Raw genomic sequence first — 25,787 nt, 5'->3', positions numbered from 1 at the left:
TCAAATTAAAATGTGGTTACTGTATATCACCCACTGTCTACGGACACCCGGGCATGAAGGTTACCCTGGAAGAGGGGCAGGCGATTAGAGCCCTCAACTGCCCGCCGCCTGGACCCATGAGTGGTCGTCTTGGCCAGGGCCAGGAGCAAGCCCACCGGTAGATCCCCCCGAGCAACCCACCCCGCCTCCACTCCACACTGGGTGCCAATATATCAGGAGCACGGGGCTGAAAGATATTCCAAACAGGAGCTGCAGGCTCCCACACTCCATGTAGCCACGGTCCACTGGCTGCTCCGGCCACACTGAAGGACAGGTGGAAGGGGTAGCGGTCAACCTGACCCTTTCTGATTGTTTGGAATAATGTGAGATGCCGAATCCATGCAGTTAGACACAGCACCTCACTCCGATCTAGTGAGGTCTATTTGCCCAGCTGTACGCCTACATAAATACATCAGCTGTGTGTACAATGCAGATAAAAGTATAAAAGTCAGAGATTCATAGAGTTCTGAGACCCTCAGTTGGTTGGGGTTGACCGTGGATGTTGCATCCTCTCTGTCATATGCAAGCCAGGGCAGTACAATACTGAGAGCGAACTGTTGCCCACGTAGCAGGCTCCCTCGCTCCATGTAGGTGATGAATCCAAAGGAACGGCAGAGACTGAACACCGATATAGTTCAGCACCAGCAGCGTTGCTGGAGTTGCCAGTCAGCGTTGAACCCAACGTAAGTGCCTTAGGAACTCCAGCTCTGGATTCTTCCTCAGCATTTACTCCTGAAGCCTTCACCGTGACTGGGTGTGGTTCAAAGGCAGGAGAAGTTTGAGATCAGAGTTTTCCTTCTAGATGAGCTGCCAACTATCGCTGACGAACCTCATCTGCTTGAAGCAATTGGTTTTATGGCCTTTGCCCTTTCTCCTGTCAATAGAAACAGTTCCGCTGGGTTTAGTAGCTAAGCCTCATGTGAAGGCCAGGAGCTGGACTTGGTTGTCAGAGGCAATTCGGGATCCATGCCATTAGGACCATTTAGTGGGTAGTGGGAGCTTGTCCCCACCACCACCCTGGCCATGACAGGCTTAAGGAGTCAAACAACATGGACGGACGTCCTACAGCCCAGCTCATCCAAACCAACCAAACTGTTCACCTGAGGTGCTCCCATTTGCCTGAATTTTGCCCTTATCCCTCAAAACTGTATGAGAATAATATTTTTATTTGAAATGAAGCACAGTAACAGGTCCCTTCCAGCACAATGAACCCACACCACCCACTGCACCCATCTGACCAACTGAATTTAATTTATTTAGAGTTACGATGCAGAACAGGCCTCTCTGACCCCACAAGCTGTGCTGCCCAGCCACCCCCTCTTTAACCGGAGCCCAATCACAAGACAAATCACGATGACCAATTAAACTTTTAGCCGGTACGTGTTTGATGTGTTGGAGGAATCCATAGCGCCTGAAGGAGACACAAGTGGTTGACATGGAGAATGTACCAACTGCTTACAGAGGGCAAGAGAATTGAACTCTTGAACTCTGACACCCCACGTGACATGGCGTCATGCTAACCACCATGCTCCCTGGCACCTTGGTACCCCTTATGTCTTTGGAATATGGGAGGAAACCAGAGCTTCTGGAGGAAACCCATATAGTTCAAAGGCAGAATAGGCAAACCTCTTTTAGACAGCAGCAGAGTTGAACCCAGATCTCTGGCACTGCAATAGAATTATATTAACCGTTACACTACTGTGTTGCCCCACCAATAAATCAAGTCCAATTCTGTTATGCAGCTGTTCAAATGCCTTTTATGCGTTGAGACACAGGAGACTGCAGATGCCGGAATGTGAAGGAACACACAAAATGCTGGAAGAACTCAGCGGGCCAGGTAGGATCGACGGAGAAAGTGATCTGTCGATGTTTCAGGTCGAGACCCTGCATGCAAGCTTAACTCCAGCATTTGCGTGTTGTCCCCTACTCCCTCGTCCGCAGTCTCCTGTGTGCCCACGTGTTATTGGTATTGCGTAGTGTTGTCATTCTCCTGAGATACAGAGAATGACAAACACAAGAGATTCTGCAGATGCTGGGAATCCAGAGCAACGCACACACACTCACACACACACACACACACACACACACACACACACACACACACACACACACACACACACACACACACACACACACACACACACACACACTCACACTCACACTCACACTCACACTCACACTCACACACACACACAATGGTGGAAGAACACAGCAAGTCCGGCAGCATCAGTGGAAATGAATAAGCATTCCTGAGGAAGGGTCTCGGCCCAAATCCTTGACTGTTTATTCACTTCCATAGATGCTGCCTGACCTGCTGAGCTCGTCCAGCATTGTGTGTGTTCCTGAGGTAAGCTGCAAAGTTTCCGACTGCACTCCATACGCAAGTCATCAAGGTTGTTCAAAGAAAGCATTGCAGAATGTTGTGTTATAGATACAGAGAGAGTGCAAATACTATGCAAGAGGAATAACAGGGCAGATTGGGAGACTGAGTTTATCTTTAGAAAAGGATGCAGAGCAGATCTACCAGGATGCTGACTGGATTAGAGAGCGCGTCTTGTGAGAAAGATCAGGCTTTTCTCTTTGGATCGAAGGAGGATGAGAGGTGACTTGATAGAGGTGTACAAGATGATAAGAGGTATTGATGGAGTGGAGGAACTCAGCAGCATCTGTCTCACATGTGAAGTGGCAATTTTGGACTGAACTTGAATCACTGAAGGATGCTGGACTGCTGTGGCAGGGCTTGAATGCCATCAACTCAAACAAAGTGAAACCAAGTGACAAGGGTCACTTCCAGATGAGCTCAATGCCTGTTACACTGGCTTTTACCATCAAAACGTGGAGGCACATTCTCAAACTGCCACAGCCCCGACGACCCTGTTATTTAGTCTCCGAGGCCAACGACAGAGCATCCTTCAGGAGGGTGAACCCACAGGAAGCATACAGTCCAGATGGGTACCTGGCTAGGTACAGATCTTGCTGATCAACTGGCTGCAGTGTTCACTAATATCTTTCACCAGCTGCTGAGGTACAGACCCATTTCAAACAGGCTTCACTCCCAAGAAGAGCGTGGTATCCTGCCTTAATGACTGTCGTTCAGCAGCACTTACATCTACAATCATGAAGTGTTTTGAGAGGTTGGTGATGAAACATATCAACTCCTGCCTGACAAGCGACTTGGGCCCACTTCAATTTGCCTACTTCACAACAGATCAGCAGCTCTTCACTCAAACCTGGAACATCTGTACAGTAATGGTGCATGCATCTTCATTGACTACAACTCAGTGTACAATGCTATCAACCCTCAGAACTATTCAATAGGCCTGAATACCTCCTGCAATTGGATCCTCAATTTCCTCACTTGCAGACCCCAGTCAGTTTGGATTAACAACAACTTCTCCTCCACGATCTCCATCAGCACAGGTGCACCACAGGGCTATGCGCATAGCCCCCTGCTTTACTCACCCTGCACTGATAACTATGAGGCTAAGCGCAGCTCCAATGCCATATTTAAGTTTGCTGATGATACCACTGTCATAGGCCGAATCAAAGGTGGTGACAACTCAACATATAGGAGCAAGATTGGAAATCTGCTGAGTAGACATTATTGACTTTAGGAGGAGGAAACCAAAGGTCCAATGGCCAGTCCTCATCAGGGATCAGCGTTGGAGAGTGACAGCAACTTTAAATCCTCAGCGTTATCATTTCAGAGGATTTGCCCTGGGTCCAGCATGGAAGTGCCATGACAAAGGAAGCACATCAGCACCTCTACTTTCATAGAAGTTGTGAAAATTCGGCATGACCTCTAAGACTTTGACAAACTTCTATAGATGTGTGGTATTTCCAATGCCCTTGACTGGAAAATCTTACAAGAAGTCGTGAATATGCCCCACTCCATCACGGATAAAGCCATCCCTGCCTTTAACCATTTCTACACTGAGTGTAGCCATGGGAAAGCAGTCTCCATCATCATGGACCCCTCCCCCACCCAGAACAGGCTTTCCTTTTGCTGTGGGCATGCTGGGTTGGCGCCAGAGGTACGGTGACACTTGTGGGCTTAAACCAGCACATCTTCAGACTGTGCTGAGTTTTGAAGCAAGCAACAGATTACTCTGTTTGTTTTGATGTGCGTGTTACAAACAAAGCTAATCTTTAATCCATTGGAAGACTCTTCTCCACACCCACCTGTAAAACAGTTCCCTGAGGGGCCTGTTTCAATTTCTGTTTGACGGTTTGATAGATCCATAAGACGATACGACCATAAAGCATAGGAGCAGAATTAGGCCATTAGACTGCTCTGCCAACCTCATTCTCCTGCCTTCTTCTCGTACATCTTCTCCCAGATAAGAGACATAAACCAAGATTCTCCAAGAGCAGTCTGAACAAGGCCTTATAAAGCCTCATCCTTACTTTTATAATCTAGTCCTCTCAAAATGAAACCTAACATCAAGATTCAAAACCTTTATTGTCATTCTAACCGTACATCAGCTCTGCAGGGCAGAATGAGACAGTGTTTCCCAGGAGCAGTGCAATCATAACATAACAAATGCAACACTAAATAATAAACAATAAATAGTAAAACACAACAGCCACTTGTCAGTTGAAAACAAGTTATAAGTGTCCAGTGCAAGTTAATAGTGTCCAAAGCGGAGTCAGGTAGAGCAGCTATTTAGCAGTCTGACTGCCTGTGGGAGGATGCTGTTTAGTAGCCTTGTGGTTTTAGTTTTGATGCTATTGTAATATTTACTTGATGGCAGAAGAACAAACAGTTCATGGAGAGGGTGTGAGGGGTCTTTAATGATGTACCGTGACTTCTGGAGGCATCGACTCTGAAAGAGGTCTTGGACAGACAGTAGGGAGACCCCAATAACCTTCTCTGCTCCCCTAACCACCCTCTGCAAGGCTTTTTTGTCAGCAGCACTGCAGCTGGAGTACCAGGTTGTGATGCAAAAGGTCAGCACACTCTCAACCACGCCTCGGTAGAATGAGACGTGTTATGTTTTTAAAGGTGAAAGTTGTTCATTTGGTATTAAGAGCTGAGTTACAGTTTTTCAAAGTCCCAAGTAAATGTATTATGTAAGGACATGTACATCACCATATGTAACCCTGAGATTCTAGATTCAATGAAAGACAGCACCAACTTGGGTTTTCAATCTGTGTGCAAAAGACAAACTGTGCAGGTACAAAAAGAAAGAAATAATATTAAATTAGAAAGCAATAAGTATCAAGAACTGAAATGAAGACTTCTTGAAAGTGAGTTTGTAGGTTGTGGGAGTGGTTCAGTGAAGGGGCAGGTGTAGTTGAGTGAAGTAATTCCCTCTGGTTCAAGAGCCTGATGGTTGAGGAATAATAACTTCCTGAGCCTGGTGTGTGAGTCCTGAGGCTTCAGTTCCTTTTTCCTGAGGGCAGCAGATAGATGAGAGCATATGCTGGGTAGTGGGTGGTCCCTGATGATGGACGCTGCTTTCCTGCAACAACACTTGCAGTTGTGCTCAGCGGTGGGGAGGGCATTACCACCAATCATCTGGGCCATATCCACTACTTTTTGTAGGATTTTCCATTCAAGGGCCATACCAGGCCTTCATCCAGTCAATCAGTATGCTCTCCACTGAACATCTGTAGAAGTTTGTCAAAGTTTTTGATGTAATGCCAAATCTTTGCAAACTCCGAAGGGAGTAGAGGTGTTGCTATGCTTTCTTCATATGTTTTGAGCTCAGGACAGGTCCTCTGAAATCATAACACAGATGAATTTAAAGTTACCGTCTCTGATCCCTGATGACTACTGCCAAATGGACCTCTTGTTTCCTCCTCCTGAAGTCAATAATCATCCTTGGTCTTGCTGACATTGAGAGAGAGGTTGTTGTTGTTAGAGAATTCTTTATCTCCCTTTGCTGTTATCTGTAATTAGGCTCCACTGTCTTGGGCTGAGATCCTATCATTCAGCAAACGTTTCTATTGCTTGCATAACAAGGTGTGTGTGAGGACCCAGGAGTAGCTGATGCATTTTCAAGCCTCACTGGAGCCCCCTTGTGAACCAATTTTATACACAAATATCTGTTCAAATCAAAGTCAAGGTCAATTTATTATTAAAGAGCATATGTTGGCAGTTGTCTGCCGTATCCAACAATGACAGGAAACCCGTTTTGGAAAATTTTAAAGTGGAAAAGCTGTTGCACCCGGTCTTCACAACTGGGCTGCAGTGTCACCATGCTCTACTTTCAGATTCATTTCCCCGCAGGGATTTGCAGGAAAACAAAGAAATACAGTAGAATTGATGAAAACCTGACAAGCAACCAATCTACAGAAGAGTCCTCGAAAGTGAGTCCACAGGTTGTAGAATGAGTTTGGAGCTGAGGTGAGTGAAGTTATCCCCTCTGGTTGAAGAGCCTCATGGCTGAGGGGTAATATCTGTTCCTCAACCTGCTGATGTGGAACCTGAGGCTCCTGTACCTTCTGCTTGATGGCAGCAGCAAGAAGAGAGCGTGGCCTGGATGGTGGCGTCCCTGATGATGGACGCTACTTTCCTGTGACAGTGCTCCGTGTAGATGTGCTCAATGGTGGGGAGGGTTTTACCCGTGATGGACCGGGCTTTATCCGCTACATTCTGTAGGCTCTTCCAGTCAAGAGGATTGGTGTTTCAAAGTTCAAAGTGAATTTATTATCAAGTACATATATGTCACCATATCCAACCCTGAGATTCGCTTTCACGTGGGCATGCACGGTAAATCCAAGAATCATAAAAGAATCAATGAAACGCTGCACACAACATGACAAACAGCCAACGTGCAAAAGGCAGCAAATTATGCAAATATAAATGAAACAATGAAATAATAATAAATAAGTTATTGAATTAACTTTATTACTTACATCCTTCACATACATGAGGAGTAAAAATCTTTACATCACATCTCTGTCTAAGTGTGCAATGTGCAATTCATAGTATTTTGTAATAAGTAGTATGTACAACAGCAGAGTCAATATAACATAGAAATACAGTTGTATCAGCATGAATTAATCAGTCTGATGGCCTGTTGGAAGAAGCTGTCCCAGCCTGTTGGTCCTGTCTTTTATGCTGTAGTACCATTTCCCAGATGGCAACAGCTGGAACAGTTTGTGGTTGGGGTGACTTGAGTCCCCAAAGATCCTTCGGGCCCATTTTACACACCTGTCTTTGTAAATGTCCCGAATAGTGGGAAGTTCACAACTACAGATACGCTGGGCAGTCCACACCACTCTCCGCAGAGTCCTATGATTAAGGGAGGTACAGTTCCCATACCAGGCAGTGATGCAGCCAGTCAGGATGCTCTCAATTGTGCCCCTGTAGAAAGCTCTTAGGATTTGGGGGCCCATACCAAACTTCCTCAACCGTCACTGCTGTGCTTTCTTCACCACACAGCCAGTATGTACAGAACATGTGAGGTATTCAGTGATGTGGATGCCAAGGAACTTGAAGCTGTTCACCCTCTCAACTGCAGAACCATTGATGTCAATGGGGTTTAGCCCGTCTCCATTCCTCCTGTAATCCACAACCAGCTCCTTTGTTTTCGCGACGTTGAGGGACAGGTTGTTTTCTTGACACCACTGTGTCAGGGTGATGACTTCTTCTCTGTAGGCTGCCTCATTATTATTTGAAATTAGGCCAATCAGCAAATTTAATTAGCAGATTGGAGCTGTGGGTGGCAACACAGTCATGGGTATACAGAGAGTAAAGTAGGGGTCTTAGTGCACAACCCTGAGGGGCTCCTATGTTGAGGGGCAGAGGGGTGAAGGTGAGGGAATCCACTCTTACCACCTGCTGGTGATCTGACAGGAAGTCCAGGATCCAGTTACACAAGGCAGGGTGAAGGCTAAGATCTCTGAGCTTCTTGTTGAGCCTAGAAGGAATAATGGTGTTGAATGCTGAACTGTAGTCCAGGAACAGTATTCTCACATAAGCATATTGGCAATAAATATCGAGAACATGAGATGAAGTGTCCTTGAAAGTGAATCCATAGGTTGTGGGATCTTTTCAGTAATGGGATGAGTGAAGTTATCCCTTTTGATTCAGTAACCTGATGGTTGAGGGGTAATAACTGTTCCTGACCCTGGTGGTGTGGGACCTGATGGTTGAGGGGTAATAACTGTTCCTGAACCTGGTGGTGTGGGACCTGATGGTTGAGGGGTAATAACTGTTCCTGAACCTGGTGGTGTGGGACCTGATGGTTGAGGGGTAATAACTGTTCCTGACCCTGGTGATGTGGGACCTGATGGTTGAGGGGTAATAACTGTTCCTGAACCTGGTGGTGTGGGACCTGATGGTTGAGGGGTAATAACTGTTCCTGAACCTGGTGGTCTGGGACTTGATGGTTGAGGGGTAATAACTGTTCCTGAACCCGGTGCTGTGGCTCCTGAAGCTTCTGTACCTTCTTCCATGGTATGTGTTTCCATACCAGGCCATCATGCAACCGGTTTGAATATTCTCCACTCTGCATCTAAAGAGGTTTGTCAAAGTTTTGAGTGACTTTACTCTAACCTCCAAGAAAGTAGAGGTGTTGTCATACCTTCCAACAGCAGGACACAATTAAACCGTTCACCGGACTTCATAAAACACATTATTAACAATTTTAAGTTATAATAGTGATTGCTGTCTAAATCACACTTGAGCCCACTATACCTGTGGACACTGCGATCTTCTTCTCCAAGGATACACAGGTATAGTGTAACCCTGGGAGAGGATAAGGCAATCAGTTCGGGCAGGACCCCTGACTGCCCACCACCCTTTTCCCTTTGTTTTTCCAAAACCTTGGCTACACATTACACTTATTAATGGTAAAATTTTGTATTATGTGTTGGGTATAATTTATATATTGTGGGTACACTGTGCCCTGGAGGAACGTTGTTCCATTTGGTTGTATATATGTACAGTCAGATGACAATAAGCTTGAACTTGAACTTGAAAACACTACACAATAATCAAAGCTTTATAAACGATCATGCAGACACGCTACTACTGATGGAGTGAACATCGATTGCTCCTTCTAGTAAAAAAATCCCTTTCTGCTTCCCTCTTCTTCTATTCCCCACTCTGCCCTCTTAACTCCTTTCACCAGCCTATCATCACCCCCTTGGTCCCCTCCTCCTTCCCTTTCTCTGATGGTCCATTCTCCTCTCCAGCCTTGACCTTCCACCCACCTGGCTTTACCTGTCACCTGCCCCTCGCCCCACCTTTTAATTCTGGCATCTTCCCCTTTCTCTTCCAATCCTGATTAAGACTGTCGGCCCGAAATGCTGACTGTTTATTCATTTTCATTGATGCTGCCTGTCTTGCTGAGTTCCTTTGGTATTTTGCGTGTGTTGCTCTGGATTTCCAGCATCTGCAGAATCTCATGTGTCTACAACACATTCAACCCTCCATTCGTGGGGAATTTTGTGTTCTCCTTCTTCAAGGACACACAGGATGTATGTAACGTCAGAAAAAGGCAAGCGGTCAGCTCTGACAGAACCCTCAACTGCCCACCGCCACTGAATAACCTTTTATTTAACTGAAAATTCACTAATAATCAGGGCTTCAGAAATACTTATAACTTCAATCTGAAATATTACTTGACCCCCAAGAGCCCCACTTTTCCTGGGATCCCTTCATTGTACTGTGAATACTGCATGGTCCTTCTCCGGGAATGCCCAAGAACGGATGTAACCCCCTCATCCTGCCCCCAAGCCACTAGAGGTTCACTGTTCCCAGGAATCCCCTCATTGTACCATGAATACCACGTGCTCCTTTTCCAGGGACATCCAGGCATGGATGTAATCCCCCCCCCCCACCCTTGGCTTGGCGGCTTGGACAGACCCCTTGACTGCCCGCTGCCTCTGGTTCACGCCCACCCACTCAGACTCCAGAATCAGAATCAAATCATATGACTTAAATGAGGTGAAATTTGTTGTATTGTGGCAGCAATTTGGAATGAAGATATAAAATTACTATAAACTACAAAAACAAATAAATAATAGAAAAATAGCTCAATTCCAAGTTTATTGCCATTCAACTATGCAAGTGCACACCGCCAAACAAAACAGTGTTTTCTGGGACCAAGGTGCACAACACAATACCTACAGTGGTGCTAGACAGTGTGAACCCTGTAGAATTTTCTCCATTTCTGCATAAGTTTGACCTAAAACATGATCAGATCATCGCATAAGTCCCGGAACTAGAAAAAGAGAATCCAATTAAATAAATAACACAAAAAACTTTATACTTATTCATTTATTTAGTGAAAAATGATCCAATATGACGTGTATTTGTTGAAAAAAGTATGCCAACCTTTGCTTTCAGTAACTTTGCTTTCAGTGAGCCCCTTGTTAAGCAATAACTTCAACCAAACATTTCCAGTAACTGTTGATCGCTCAGTCCTGCACATCGGCTTGGAGGAATTTTGAGCCATTCCTCCTTACAAAACATCTCTGGGATGTGATGGGCTTCCTTGCATGAACTGCTTGCTTCTGCTCCTTCCACGGCATTTCAATTCAATTCCATTCAATTCATTTCTATAGGGTTAAGGTCAGGACTTTGACTCGGCCATTTCAAAGAAATCATTTTCTTCTTTTCAAACCATTCTGTTATTGACTTACGCAACACGCTCAAAAACACACGTGGAATTAAAGTGTCCCATTCCCATTCTGGTATGTCAATCCACAGCCTCCTCTACTGTCAAGATGAAGCCACACTCAGGTTGGCTATTCCGTCTGGGTAGTCTCCAACCTGATGGCATGAACATTGATTTCTCTAAATTCCGTTAATGCCCCTCCTCCCCTTCATACCCCATCCCTTATTTATTTATTTATTCCCCTTTTTTTTCCTCTCTCTGCCCCTCTCACAATCACTGTTTGCCTGTTCTCCATCTCCCTCTGGTGCTCCCCTCTCCCTTTCTTTCTCCCTAGGCCTCCCATCCCATGATCCTTTCCCTTCTCCAGCTCTGTATCCCTTTTGCCAATCACCTTTCCAGCTCTTAGCTTCACCCCTCCTCCTCCAGTCTTCTCCTATCATTTCGGATTTCCCCCTCCTGCTTTCAAATCTCTTACTATCTTTTCTTTCAGTTAGTCCTGACAAAGGGTCTCGGCCCAAAATGTCGACAGTGCTTCTCCCTATAGACGCTGCCTGTCCTGCTGTGTTCCACCATCATTTTGTGTGTGTTGCTTGAATTTCCAGCATCTGCAGATTTCCTCGTGTTTGTGTTGTTGACTTACTCTTGTCTTTGGAATCATTGGCTTGTTGCAATATCCAACTTCTATTAAGCTTCAGGAGACAGACTGCTACCCTGACATTCTCCTGTAAAATATCTCGATAAAATTTTGAATTCATTGTTCCCACAATGATTGCAAGCTATCCAGGTCCTGAGGCAGCAAAGCAGCCCCAAACCATGAAGCCCCTTCCACCATCTTCACAGTTGGGATGAGGTTTTGGTGTTGGTGTGCAGTGCCCTTTTTCCTCCAAGCACAGCTGTGTGCATTTCTACCAAAAAGTTTAACTTTTGTCTCACCTGTCCACAGAGCATTGCCTCAGAAGCATTGAAGAGCATCCAGGTGGCCTTTGCAAACCCGAGACGTGCAGCAGTATATTTTTTTTGAGAGCACTGGTTTCCTCCATGATGTCCTTCTACGAGCACCATTCTTGTTCGGTGTTTTTCTCATTGTGGACCCATGAGAGGAGACTTTAGAAATTTCGAAAGATTTCTGTAGATCTTTTGCTGTTACCCTTGGGTTGTTTCTCGTCTCCTTCAGCACTACATTTTGTGCTCTTGGTGTGACCTTCGCAGGATACCCACTCCTCGGGAGAGTAGCAACAGTACTGAGTTTCCTCGATTTGTAGATAATTTCTCGTACTGTGAGCTGATGACCACTCAGGTCTTTAAAAATGCTCCACGCATCTCTACAATTCTTCTAAGGTCCTCTGAAAGTTGTTTTGATCGAGGCATGGTGCTCATAAAGAGATCTTTCTTGAGAAGAGTAGGCTATCAATAACCTGACTTTCTGTGTCTTTTTTATAGGGCAGGACACGACTACAATCCACACCTCCAATCTCATCTCATTGATTGGAACATCTGACTCCAAATAGATTTTGTAGAAGGCTTTACCTCTTTATCTAGCTTTAGGACTTAAGTGAAGATCTGATCACATTTTAGGTCATATTTATGCAGAAATAGAGAAGATTCTACAGGGTTCACAAACTTCCTAGCACCACTGTATAACTCACGCACAACGCAAGACATAAAGTAATATTCCCACAAATAAGTTAACAAATAATAAAATATGTCCCAGAAGACTGACATTTACAACACAAGTTACAAAGTAAACAGTACAATGCTACTGGCGCTTTATGCATGATGAGACCTGGGTGATGGCAGGAAGCTCAGTTGTCTCACAGCCTGGGGGCAGAAGCTGTTTCTCGTCCTCACAGCCCTTGTCCTAATGCTAAGGCACCTCCTGCCTGATGGCAGAGGATCAATGAGTTTGTTGGACAGATGGGAGGGATAATTGACAATGCTAAGGGCCCTGAGTGAGCTGCACTCTGATTAATATCTCGGCTGAGTGGAAGAAAGACCCCAGTGATCCCCTCAGCGTGTTTACAATCCATTGTAGGTTCTGCGTTAGCTGCACAGTGCTCCAGGTTGTTCATTGTTAACGTCTTCATATCTTTTCTCCTGTTCCCTCAGGGAGAAGCAGCGGTACCGTGTGTACCTGGTGACTCCGCTGATGCCCGGCTTCGAAGGAGACATAACGACAGGGGGAGGGGCAGCCATTCAAGCCGTGATGCACTTTAACTATAGGTAGGCTCTCTGGCCCTCCCCCTGACCTGCATCCATCGCTCCTCAATCACTGTGCTGATATCGGATCCCCGTCCACAGTACTAACCTTTGACGTTGATTTATTTAGAGATACAGTGTGTAGCAGGCTCTACCACACCACACCACCCAGCAGCCCTCCGATTCAGCCCTAGGAAATTTACGATCACCAGTTAACCCACTAACCAGTCCATCTTGGATTGTGGGAGGAAAAGGAAGCAGCCAGAGGAAACCCAGACGCTCGCAGGAAGGACATAAACATTCTTACAGAGAGCGCCAGAATTAATTCCAAACTCTGAGCTGCAATAGCATCCTGCTAACCGCTTCGCTACTGCGGCACCCCAAAGCGCTTGCCTTTGCCCCCTAGAACAGGCTCAGAGGGGGAGAGGGGCCTATACTCCAAGCACTAGGTACGTGGGCCAGTACAGTACCGAAGGGCCTGTTTGTGTGCTCCGTAATTCTTCGGAAACTTCGACCCCGAATGGATCCCGGGAGCTCCCGGAAACTGGTCACATGAGTAGATGGGCTGGTGAATGAGGGGTTGGCGCTCCTGAACAATAACTCTGATGGGTGAAAGACATTGGGGGTTGAGTTCAAGTGTGGGACAGGAGACGTTAGACAAGCGATGTTAGATAAGCAATGTGGTAAAGTCAAAATGATTCACTTTGGACGGTCAAACCAAGGCAGAGTATGGGGTAATGGCAGGATTCTTAGCAGTGTGGAGAAACAGAAGGTTCTTCAGATCCAACTCAAAGTTGCCACAAAAGCTGATGGGGTGGTTAAGAAGGTGTAGGGTATGCTAGCCTTTATTAGTCAAGGGATTGAGTTCAAGAGCTCTGTAAACCCCTTATTAGACCACACTTGGAGTATCGTGTTCAGTTCTGGTCACATCATTAGAGGAAGGATGGGGAAGCTTTAGAGAGGGTGCAGGGATTTACCAGGATGCTGCCTGAATTAGAGAGCATGTCCTACGAGGATAGGTTGACCAAGCCAGGACTTTTCTCTGAGAGGTGACTTGATGGAGGTGTACGAGATGATTAGAGGCATTGACCAATCAGACAGCCAGAGACTTTTTCCCAGGGTGGAAATGGCTAGTACGAGGGGTATAATTTGAAAGTGAATGGAGGAAAGTGTAGGAGGATATCAGAGATAAGTTATTTACAGAGAGTGGTGAGTGCGTGGAACGTGTTTCTGGGGTGGTTGTAGAGGCAGATACATTAAGAGGCTCTTAGATAGGCACATAGATGAAAGGAAGATGGAGGGCAGTACTGGCATGGATTCAGTTAAAGGGTTGGCATAACACTGTGGGCCGAAGCTTCTGTACTGTGTTGTCTGTTTCCATCAAACACCCAATGTGTGAGACAAAAATACAAATTGTACAAACAATAGAAGTAAGTAAACCTTTCCCGTCATCCTCACCCCTCACCTCGCATACGTGTCCTCCAGTGTTCAACTGGGAGGATCGTCTGCGGTCACAAACTAGACCATTAGACGTAGGAGCACAATTAGGGCCACTTGCCTGCTCAACCATTTCATCATGTCTGATTTATTATCCTTGTCAACCCCGTTGTCCTGCCTTCTCCCCATAATCTTTGATGCCCTGACGATCAAGATCCTATCAACCTCCACCATTATGCCCCTCCTTTGCCCATTCTCCTAATCTGTCCAAGTCCTTCACAGACTTCTTGATTCCTCAACACTACCTGCCCCTCCCTCCACCTATCTTCACATCGTCTGCAAAGCCATCAAATGCATAAGAGTTTGTTTTACACCTCTATCGAATCACCTCTATGTGCCCTGGTTCCATTTGATTGTCCCCACCCACCCATCAACTCACCCCGGATTTTACCCCTCATCCATGAGGGGCAATTGACAGAGGACAATCATGCAGGAAGAAAGCAATGCGCCTGCGGTAATCCCACACAGTCAGACGTGAGAACGTGCAAACTCTGTACAAGCAGCTGCCAGCACAAATGGTGCATGCAAGCTCATTGTCAAAGTTTAAGCGAAGTTCGGGTAGGTGGTATGGAGGGCTATGGTCCCAGATGAGACTAGGCAGATGAAATGGTTCAGCAAGGACTAGATGAGCCGAAGGGCTTGTTTCTGTGCTGAACTTCTCGATGACTCTATGACAGCGGTGGAAAACTAGATTGAACTGGGGTCTCTGGGTGTGAGATAGATGCCTCACAGTTTTTGCACTGTCCAATTATTCTCTCATTGTGCACAAACTGAAGGTCACTTGGCCCATCTTGTATGTGCTAGCTTTTCTAGAGCTCTCCGTTCACATCCTCCTCCCTGGCTCTCTCCCCACAGCCCCCAGCCTCCATTTGAAGAAAAATCCAGCTACCCACCCTCCTGAGCCCGTCTCAGATCACTCCCTCCGTTGTACGCTCCTCTTCCTCTGCCTGTCTCTGCCCTGTCTAGAACATCACTGAGTGTGCTTCTGTTCCCACAGGACCATTGCGAGAGGAGAGTACTCCATCATCGAGCGACTCCGGAAAGAGAGTAAGCGTTTCTTTGGATACTGGGAGGGTCAGGGCTGGCAGTTCACCTGTCTGTTCATGGCAGTGACTCAGAACCAGGTTTAATATCACTGGCATCTGTTGGTAAACTTGTTGTTTTGTGACAGCAGTATACTGCAGTACATGAAACAACTATAAATTACAATAAGAAATATATGTATACTATATATGTAGTGCAAAAAGATAGTGATGGAGTAATTCAGAAATCTGATGGTGGAGTTGGCAACTTTTTGCAGCTTTTTCCAATCCTGTGCAGTAACCCCTCTATGAGTGATGCAACGCATTAAGATTCATCCATCATCATAGACCTCGACACCATTAGTACTTTTTACGAGGTCGAGTTGCTAGCTCAACACTCAACCCAGCACGGATGGAGAGCATGCAAGGGAGCCGGCTGGATTCGAACTCAGGACCTCTCACCTCAAAGTCCAGCGCTGATGCCACTACACCACCGGCTGGATTCGAACTCAGGACCTCTCGCCCCTAAGTCCAGCGCTGATGCCACTACACCACCAGCTGGATTCGAACGCAGGACCTCTCACCCCGAAGTCCAGCGCTGATGCCACTACACCACCAGCTGGATTCGAACGCAGGACCTCTCGCCCCGAAGTCCAGCGCTGATGCCACTACACCACCAGCTGGATTTGAACTCAGGACCTCTCACCCTGAAGTCCAGCGCTGATGCCACTACACCACCAGCTGGATTCGAACGCAGGACCTCTCGCCCCGAAGTCCAGCGCTGATGCCACTACACCACCAGCTGGATTCGAACGCAGGACCTCTCGCCCCGAAGTCCAGCGCTGATGCCACTACACCACCAGCTGGATTTGATGATGTTGAGACTAGCGCGTGATTTGGATTTCAGAGAGGGAGAGTTGCGCAGCATCAGCCTCACGCAGCAAGACAAGAGTCGAGACGGCTTCATGCTCTACACGTTCCACGATGCTTGCAGAGATCTCCTTCTTGACCGTTGGACCTTCCATTGGTCTCGTCCACTCAATCCACAGGACTATGTCTTCACATGCTGGAATAGACAACTCCCTGTCTCACCGAGGGTTTGAGACCCGTTGGCTACCCTCACCTGATTTAGCCGGCTTGTCGAAGCCGTTGCCCGGGGTGTGGCCACTGTCACGTGCAAACAGCTACGGGGAGCCACAGGTGAGAGCTGAGTGCCAGGTGGGGACCAAAGGTGGACAAACTGCCTGGAAAGGACGCGACATGTTCCCCCACCAGAGGTGCTACCCCTCCCTGACACCCCATACACCCTATCAGAGGGCCGATCATGGTACATCTGTAGAGATTAGTGTGCGCCCTCGGTGACGTGCCAAGTCTCCTCTAAGTCCTAATGAAATAGAGGCACTGTTGTGTCGATATGTTGGACCCAGGTTAGGTGCTCAAAGATGTAGACACCAGACCGATCCTGGGGCTCACGTCCATCGATCCCTCAAAGTTTCCATGACAGTTGATAGGATGATTAAGAAGTGGTATGGTGTGTTGGCCTTCATTTGTTAGGGGATTGAGTTCAGGAGTTGCAGCTCTATAGAACTCGGTTTAGACCACAGTTGGAATAATGTGGAAATAATTCGGAAAATGTGAGCTGGGTTGGTTGATGGTTGAGTTGGCAGTTCTGATCTTGGCAGCTTACTTACAAATATTTCATCACCATTTGAGGAAACATCAGCGCGCTGATAATTGTGGAGTGTCCTCTGATTGCTTGGCTTTTATATACTTAGCAGTCAGGTTTGGTGCTGACCTTCCCATGCCCTGGTCCTCATTGATAAAGGTCGGGGGCTTTGTGGGTGGTGGGGCAATAAGAGGAGGCAGACGATGAACTGGAGTGATTTTGTGAATGTTTCATCCACACTTTGCCAGTGATGGAGAGAGGAATTCTGGGGGCAATAGAAGTAATTGGAATTGGTTTATTATTGTCACCTGTACCAAGATACAGAGACAAACTTGAATTTGCCTGCCATCCAGACAGATCATTCCATGCATTAGTACATCCAGGTTGTACAAAGGAAAACAGAATGCAGAATAAAGTGCGGTGCAGACAGACAATAAGATGCAAGTGCCATGATGAGGTAGACTGGAAGATCAAAAAGTCAGCTTTAGCATATCTGAAGTTCAGTCAAGAGTCTGGTGACTGCAGGGTGGAAGCTGTCCTTGAATCTAGTGGTGAGTGTCTTCTGCAGGGTGGACGTATGTTTCTACCTCTTCTTTGGCTGTCCATCGATTTTCGATGATGACTGAGGCCTGGGCAAAGTTGTATTGGAGACCGGCAGTTGCCCATGCTGCAAGTCTCCCCTCTCCATGCCACCAATGTCCAAGGGAAGGGCATCAGGACCCATACAGCTCGGCACCGGTGTCATCGCAGAGCAATGTGTGGTTAAGTGTCTTGCTCAAGGACACAACACGCTGCCTCAGCTGAGGCTCGAACTAGTGACCTTCAGATCACTGGACCAATGCCTTAACCATTTGGCCACGCGTTTCTACCAAAGGAGGTGTAAGGCACTCCTTCTCTCAGCACCTGCTTATCTCCCCAATCAGGGTCACAAGAAGCCCTTGGCACAGGTGGTGGGTGGTTGCATGAACAAGTGGTACAGATCACAAGTCCTGGTTATGCGACCACTGACAGCAGGCAGACAATCTCTGAAGAGTATTGATAAAGGCTGGGGTCACCTGTCTTGGGGTCACACTGTACAGGAAAAGGCAATGGCAAACCAGTTCTGTAGAAAAATATGCCAAGAACAATCATGGACATGGAAAGACCATGTTTGCCTAGGTCATATGACACGGCCCATAATGATGATGATGGTGACGATGATGCCCATCGGGAGGGGGGAGAAGAGAGAATGTTCAGGGTGGGTGGGCTCTTCATTTATTCTGGCTGTTTCGCTAAGACAGTGACAGGTGTTGACAGAGTCCATCGAGGCAAGGCTGGTTCCTGTGATGTGCTCCCTGCAGTTTCTCATCGTCGCGGACAGAGCAGATGCCGTACCAAACGGTGATGCATCTGAACAGGGTGCCCTTCTACGTGCATAGGGTAACTGGAATTGGAGTTGGTTTACTATTGTCACATGTACTGAGATACAGTGAAAAGCTTTTCTTACGTACTATTCATACAGATCCAGTCATTACACAGTGTATTGATGTAGAACAAGGGAAAACAATAACAGAATGTAGAATAAAATGTTACAGTCACAGAGAAAGTGTAGTGCAGGTAGTTAATAAGGTGCAAGGCCATAACAAGGTCAAGTGTCCATCTTATTGTACCAGGTAGCCTAACATTCAATGAGGTTGTTACGCACAGGGCCTCACTCCCTCTCTCTCTGCTGGCAGTGGATGACATGTGGATGAATTACTTCTCAGTGTGTGGGCTGCGGACCCACGCAGAGCTGGACGGAAAGCTGGTGACGGAACTCATCTATGTCCACAGCAAGCTGATGATTGCGGACGACGAGAAGGTCATCATTGGTGAGTGAGGGCGGAGATATACTGACGCTGACCTGAGGCTGCGGAGGCATCTGTGTGCTTTCTGTGGAATCTCCCACATTTGGTCCGCCATTTCTCTGCTGGCCTTTCAGAAGGTCACTTGGAGCATTGTGTGTAGTTCTGGTCTCCCCATTACGAGAAGGGCACAGAACCTGTGGAGTGGCTGCAGAATAGGTTCAACAGGATGCTGTCTGGATTAGGGGGCAGGAGCTACGAGGAAAGATTGGATAAACCAGGGTTGTTTTCACTGGAGTGCATAGGGGGAGACCTGATAAAAGTTTATGCACTACAGCACAGAAATAGCCTTTCAGCCCATTCAGTGCTTGCCTGATCCCATCAACCCACACCCTCCAATCCGTGTACCTACCCAAATTTCTCTTAAATGTTGGAATTAAACCCACATCCACAGAGGCTGAGAGGGATAATAAATCAGCCACGGTAAAGCAGGCTCGATGGGCCGAATGATAACTCTTTCATTCCTGGAATTGTTCTCGTGAACCTCTCCATCCGTGCTGAGATAAGGGGCCCAAAACAACTGACCAATGCCTTATAAAGGCTCAGCAGCAGCAAGAAGAAGTCATGGCCTGGGTGGTGGGGTCTTTGATGACGGACGCTGCTTTCCTGTGATGGTGCTCCGTGCAGATGTGCTCACTGGTGGGGAGGGCTTTACCCATGATGAATGGGGTTATGTCCACTATTTTTTGTAGGATTTCCCATTCATGGTTATTAGTGTTTCTAAACCAGACTGATATAAACAAACAGTCAAGATACTCTCCACGACACATCTACGCAAGTCTGTTCAAGTTTTAAATGTCATGCCAAGTCTTCAAATCAAGTCAAGCTTATTGTCATTTAACTATATACATGTATATAATGTATATAACCATATGACATATTTAGAAACGAGATAATATTTCTCTGAACCAGGGTGTAAAGCACAGTAGTACACATAACACACGATAACATGAAGGCAAGGATAAAATCTACAGATGAATCACAAATAAATAACAAACCAAAGTGCACTAATATTAAATATTGTAAGGTGCGGGACCAATTCACCACTGACACTTCAAATATGATGTGGCCGGGTGTTCAAAAACCTAATGGCATGGGGAAAATATGTTTTTCATCCTGACCATTCTTGTTTTATGCATCGTAGTCCCCTGTCTAAGGGTAGAAAATCCAAGTGGATGCTGGATGGGTGGGTGGGTGGGATCCTTGATAATTCTGAGGGCCCTGTGCATGCAGCGCTCCTGATCAATGTCCCCGATGGATGGTAGGGAGACCCCTGTGATCCTCTCAGCTGTCCTCACGGTCCTTTGTACGGACTGCTGGTCCGATACCAGATGGAGATGCAACTTGTCAGGATGGTCTCAGTGGTGCTTCTGTAAAACAAAGTTAAGGTGAGGACGTGGGTTGGTGGGGGTCGGGGGAGCCTTGCTTGCCTCAATCTTCTTAGGAAGAGGAGGCACTGCTGTGCCTTCTTGTTCAGGGAGGTGATATTAAGTGACTACTGTAGATGAGGTCATCTGTGATGTGAACTCCCAGGAAACATGGAAAACCCACAGCACAATACAGACCCTTCGGCTCACAAAGCTGTGCCGAACATGTCCTTACCTGAGAAATGACCCGGGGTTATCCATAGCCCTCTATTTTTCTGAGCTCCATATACCTGTCCAGGAGTCTCCTAAAAGACCCTATTGTATCCACCTCCACCGCCGTTGCCAGCAGCCCATTCCACGCACTCACCACTCTCTGCATTAAAAAAAACTTAACCCTGACATCTCCTCTGTACCTACTCCCAAGCTCCTTAAAACTGTGTCCTCTCATACTATCCATTTCAGCCCTGGGAAAAAGCCTCTGACTGTCCACACTATCAATGCCTCTCATCATCTTATACACCTCTATCAAGTCACCTCTCATCTTCCGTCACTCCAAGGAGAAAAGGCCGAGTTCACTCAACCTATTCTCATAAGGCATGCTCCTCAATCCAGGCAACATCCTTGTAAATCTCCTCTGCACCCTTTCTATGGTTTCCACATCCTTCCTGTAGTGAGGTGATCAGAACTGAGCACAGTAATCCAAGTGGGGTCTGACCAAGGTCCTATGTAGCTGCAACATTACCTCTTGGCTCCTAAACTCAGTCCCACGATTGATGAAGGCCAATGCACCGTATGCTTTCTTAATCTCAGAGTTAACCTGCACAGCAGCTTTGAGTGTCCTGTGGACTCGGACGCCAAGATCCCTCTGATCCTCCACACTGCCAAGAACTTGGTGCACTTAACTCTCCCAACAGAGGAGCCATGTATTCACAGAGGGGGGTGGTTCGTCTGCTCCTTAATGAAGTCCACAATGATTTCCTTTGTCTTCTCCATGTTCTGGTTTAGTTTTGTCCTTCACACATCAATCCACCAGCTGCTCCACTTCCTCTCTATGCTCCACCTCATCACTGTTTTACAAAAGGCCAGCCACTGTAGTGTCATCCGCAACTTGATGACACGGTTTGAGCTGGATCCCGCGACACAGTCATGCGTCAGCAGTGTGAACAGTACTGGGCTGAGTATTGGGGAGGGCCAGTGCTCAGAATAATGGGACCAGAGACGTTGCTGCCCACAGTACTGGGCTGAGTATTGGGGAGGGCCAGTGCTCAGAATAATGGGACCAGAGACGTTGCTGCCCACAGTACTGGGCTGAGTATTGGGGAGGGCCAGTGCTCAGAATAATGGGACCAGAGACGTTGCTGCCCACAGTACTGGGCTGAGTATTGGGGAGGGCCAGTGCTCAGAATAATGGGACCAGAGACGTTGCTGCCCACAGTACTGGGCTGAGTATTGGGGAGGGCCAGTGCTCAGAATAATGGGACCAGAGACGTTGCTGCCCACAGTACTGGGCTGAGTATTGGGGAGGGCCAGTGCTCAGAATAATGGGACCAGAGACGTTGCTGCCCACAGTACTGGGCTGAGTATTGGGGAGGGCCAGTGCTCAGAATAATGGGACCAGAGACGTTGCTGCCCACAAGGAATGACTGTGGCCTCACTGTTAAGAAGTCCAGGATCCAATTGCAGAGGGAGGTGTTGAGACCCGGCGAGGACAGTCTCTGGGGTGTGGTGATGAATTCAAAGAAGTAGAGGTGCTGCCATACTTCCTTCGTTATGACACTTATTTGCAGGGCCCAGGACAGGAAAACACTGAGGAATTTAAAGTTGCTGACTTTCGCCACCTCTGATCCCCGATGAGGACATCTTTTCCTCCTCTTGAAGTCAATAATCAGCTCCTTGGTCTTGCTGACATTGCATGAGGACTCCCAATCCCTTTGTATCTCAAATTTTCATTTTTTTCCCCCACTAAATACCTTTACTGCCTCTATCCTAGTGCGTGACACTATATTCCATCTGCCAATGGGAGTTGGGAAAAAGGCAGTGGCCGTCCATGTTATCACCCTCCCTTGTGATTTTATAAAACTCTGTAAATGCTCATTGGTTTTGAATACAGGCTCGGCCAATATTAATGACCGGAGCATGCTGGGGAAGAGAGACAGCGAAATGGCGGTGATAGTGGAGGACACGACTCGGATTCCCTCGGTAATGGATGGGGTCGAGTACCAGGCTGGGAAGTTCGCTCTCAGCCTCAGGCTGCACTGCTTCAAGTAAGTGTTCACACTGAGGGGGAGGGAGGGCCCAGTATCCAGCCCTCTCCGTATCCTCTGGGTTTCGGGTTCATTAACTAACCCCCTCTTGTCATCCCCTGATTACTAATTCCTCTTATCATCTCCAATTAATTGTTCGGTAACTGAACCACTCTCCTCACGCCTTGGATTACTAGACTAGTAATTAAACCCCTCTCCTCATCCCCTGATTACTCATTTGGTAATTAAAACCCTCTCCTCACCTTCTGCATTACTAGTCCAGTCACTGAACCTCCCTCCCCAGCCCCTGTACTTCGTGACTGGTAACTAAACCCCTCTCCTCACCCTCTGAATTACTAGTCCAGTATCCAAACAGTTCCCCAAACCCTGGGATACTAGTTTAGTAACTAAACTCCTCTGCCCACCCTCTATTATTTCTAGACTAGTAACTAATCCCCTCTCCTCAACCTCTGTATTACTAGACTAGTAACTAAACCCCTCTCCTCACCTCCTGAATTACTAGTCCAGATCTAAAAACCTCCCCGCCCCTAGACGACTAGTCTAGTAACTAATCCCCTTCTGCACCCCATGGATTACTAGAGCAGTAACCCAGGCCCTCCTCTGTGCTCTCGGGTCAGTGATGGTATTGTTGACCTGTACTTTGCCCTCGCTCTCACAGGCTCATCCTGGGGGGCTTCAATGACCCTTCAATTGACGTACAAGATCCCATCAGTGAAAAGTTCTTCAAGGAAGTCTGGATTCCAACCAGCGCGAGGAATGCGACGATCTATGAAAAGGTACCTGGTCATCTCTCGCCTTGGTGTGGGATCAGTAGCTGTTCGAGTAATGTGGGAATTCGGATTTGGGGGTCAGACAGGACCTCCTAAAACAATAAATTTCTCAACATATATCAGTGATAGCAAACCTGAATTTGAATCAGATTCAGATTTTGGAATCGGTCAACTTCCGTACCCATTCCTTACTTCGCCTTGCACCAGGAATACCCACTGGGTATATAGTGAAAAGTGATATCAGCATTAAACCCACATGTAGATCTACTTCACCATGAAGTTGGTGGTAGTGTAGATAATGTGGAAGGTGGTTATAGGTTATGATGGATCATTGACAGGATGCAGAGCTGGGCTAGAAAGTGACAGATAGAGTTCAACCCAGAAGAGTGTGAAGTGATTCAGTTTGGAAGGTCAAATTTGAAGTCGGAGTACAGGGTTAATGGCTAGATAGCTGGCAGTGTGAAGAAACAGAGGGATCTTGGGATCCACATCAATGGATTCCTCAAAGTTGCATGCACTTTGAATCAGAATCCGCTTTACTATCACCGGAATGTGTCAGCTGTCTGGCTGCAGTACCTTACAATAGATAATTGTGATACATAACAGTAGTTACGAAGGCACACAATGCATTGGCTTTCATTAGTTGGGGGATTAAGTTCAGGAGACCTGAGGGATTGGAGCTCTATAAAACTCTGGTTAGACCACACTTGGAGTAAAGTGTTCTGTTCTGGTTGCCTCATTATAAGAATGATGTGGTAGCTTTAGAGAGGGTGCAGAGGAGATTCACCGGGATGCTGTCTGGATTAGAGAGGGTGCAGAGGAGATTCACCAGGATGCTGCCTGGATTAGAGAGAGTGCAGAGGAGATTCACCAGGATGCTGCCTGGATTAGAGAAGGTGCAGAGGAGATTCACCAGGATGCTGCCTGAATTAGAGAGGGTGCAGAGGAGATTCACCAGGATGCTGCCTGAATTAGAGAGGGTGCAGAGGAGATTCACCAGGATGCTGACTGGATTAGAGAGGGTGCAGAGGAGATTCACCAGGATGCTGCCTGAATTAGAGAGGGTGCAGAGGAGATTCACCAGGATGCTGCCTGGATTAGAGAGGGTGCAGAGGAGATTCACCAGGATGCTGCCTGGATTAGAGAGGGTGCAGAGGAGATTCACCAGGATGCTGCCTGGATTAGAGAGGGTGCAGAGGAGATTCACCAGGATGCTGCCTGGATTAGAGAGGGTGCAGAGGAGATTCACCAGGATGCTGCCTGGATTAGAGAGGGTGCAGAGGAGATTCACCAGGATGCTGCCTGGATTAGAGAGGGTGCAGAGGAGATTCACCAGGATGCTGCCTGGATTAGAGAGGGTGTCTTGTGAGGAGAGGCTGAGTGAGCCAAGGCTTTTCTCTTTGGAGTGATGGAGGATGAGAGGTGACTTGTTAGAGGTGTACAAGATGATAAGAGGCATTGATAGAGTGGACAGCCAGGGACCTTTTCCCAGCAGAAATGCCTAATATAAGAAGACATATTTTTGAGGTGAATGGAAGAAAGTACAGAGTTAGGTTTTTTACACAGAGAGTGGTGGATGTGTGGAACACACTGCCAGGGGTGGTGGCCGAGGCAGGTGGACGTTGAACCCTTGAACACTACCTCACTTTTTTAATATATATTATGTCTGTTTTCTTACACAATTTTTAATCTATTCAATATACATATACTGTAATTGATTGATTTATTTATTATTTTCTTCTATATTCTGTATTGCATTGAACTGCTGCTGCAAAATTAACAAATTTCACAACACACGTTGGTGATAATAAACCTGATTCTGAGGTACATTAGAGATTCTTAGATAGGCATGTGGATGGGGAAAATGGAGAGCTGTATAATAGGGAAGAGCTGGATTGGTCTTCGAGTAGTTTGAAATGTTGGCACAACAAGGGGCCTGTACTGCTCTGTGGTGTATCTTAGATTGGAGATATCAGAGGGGAGATGTTGGGCTTTAAATGTCTAATGAGAAATTTCAGACCAGAGTGTCAGAACATGGAATATAGAACATTACAGTAGAGGAATAGGCCCTTCGGCTCACAATGTCTGTGCTAACCACGTGGTCAGTTCAGGTTGACCATGGATGTTGCATCCTAGTTGTCTAGATGATGCACTAGACAGGGCAGTACATTGATATATATCATAGAAATCTACAGCACATTACAGGCCCTTCAGCCCACAATGTTGTGCTGACCATGTAACCTACTCTAGAAACTGCCTAGAATTTCCCTACCACAGAGACCTCTATTTCTCTAAGCTCCATGTACCTATCTAAGAGTCTCTTATAAGGCCCTATTGCATCCACCTCCACCACCGTTGACGGCTGTGCATTCTACGCACGCACCATTCTCTGTGTGAAAAACTTACCCCTGAAATCCCCTCTGTACCTACAGTATTTCCCAGCACCTTAAAACTATGCCCCTCATGTTAGCTATTTCAGCCCTGGGGAAGTACGACATGGTGAGCT

The 25,787-nt window shown here is 46.8% G+C and overlaps 1 protein-coding gene across 1 annotated transcript in view; it reads left to right on the top strand.

Annotated features, from left to right (window-relative positions):
* LOC132406291 (phospholipase D1-like) overlaps positions 1 to 25,787 on the top strand; it is a 196,458-nt gene that overhangs the window by 158,779 nt on the left and 11,892 nt on the right. The window contains 5 exon segments of the mRNA XM_059991739.1: positions 12,723 to 12,836; positions 15,307 to 15,356; positions 18,713 to 18,847; positions 22,358 to 22,511; positions 23,170 to 23,287. Coding sequence (XP_059847722.1) covers positions 12,723 to 12,836; positions 15,307 to 15,356; positions 18,713 to 18,847; positions 22,358 to 22,511; positions 23,170 to 23,287 — 571 coding nt within the window.

The sequence above is a fragment of the Hypanus sabinus genome, chromosome 2 (assembly GCF_030144855.1).
Source record: "Hypanus sabinus isolate sHypSab1 chromosome 2, sHypSab1.hap1, whole genome shotgun sequence".
Classification (NCBI taxonomy): domain Eukaryota; kingdom Metazoa; phylum Chordata; class Chondrichthyes; order Myliobatiformes; family Dasyatidae; genus Hypanus; species Hypanus sabinus.
The sequence above is the reverse complement of the archived record's forward strand: the minus strand, read 5'-3'. Positions and strand labels throughout refer to the sequence as shown.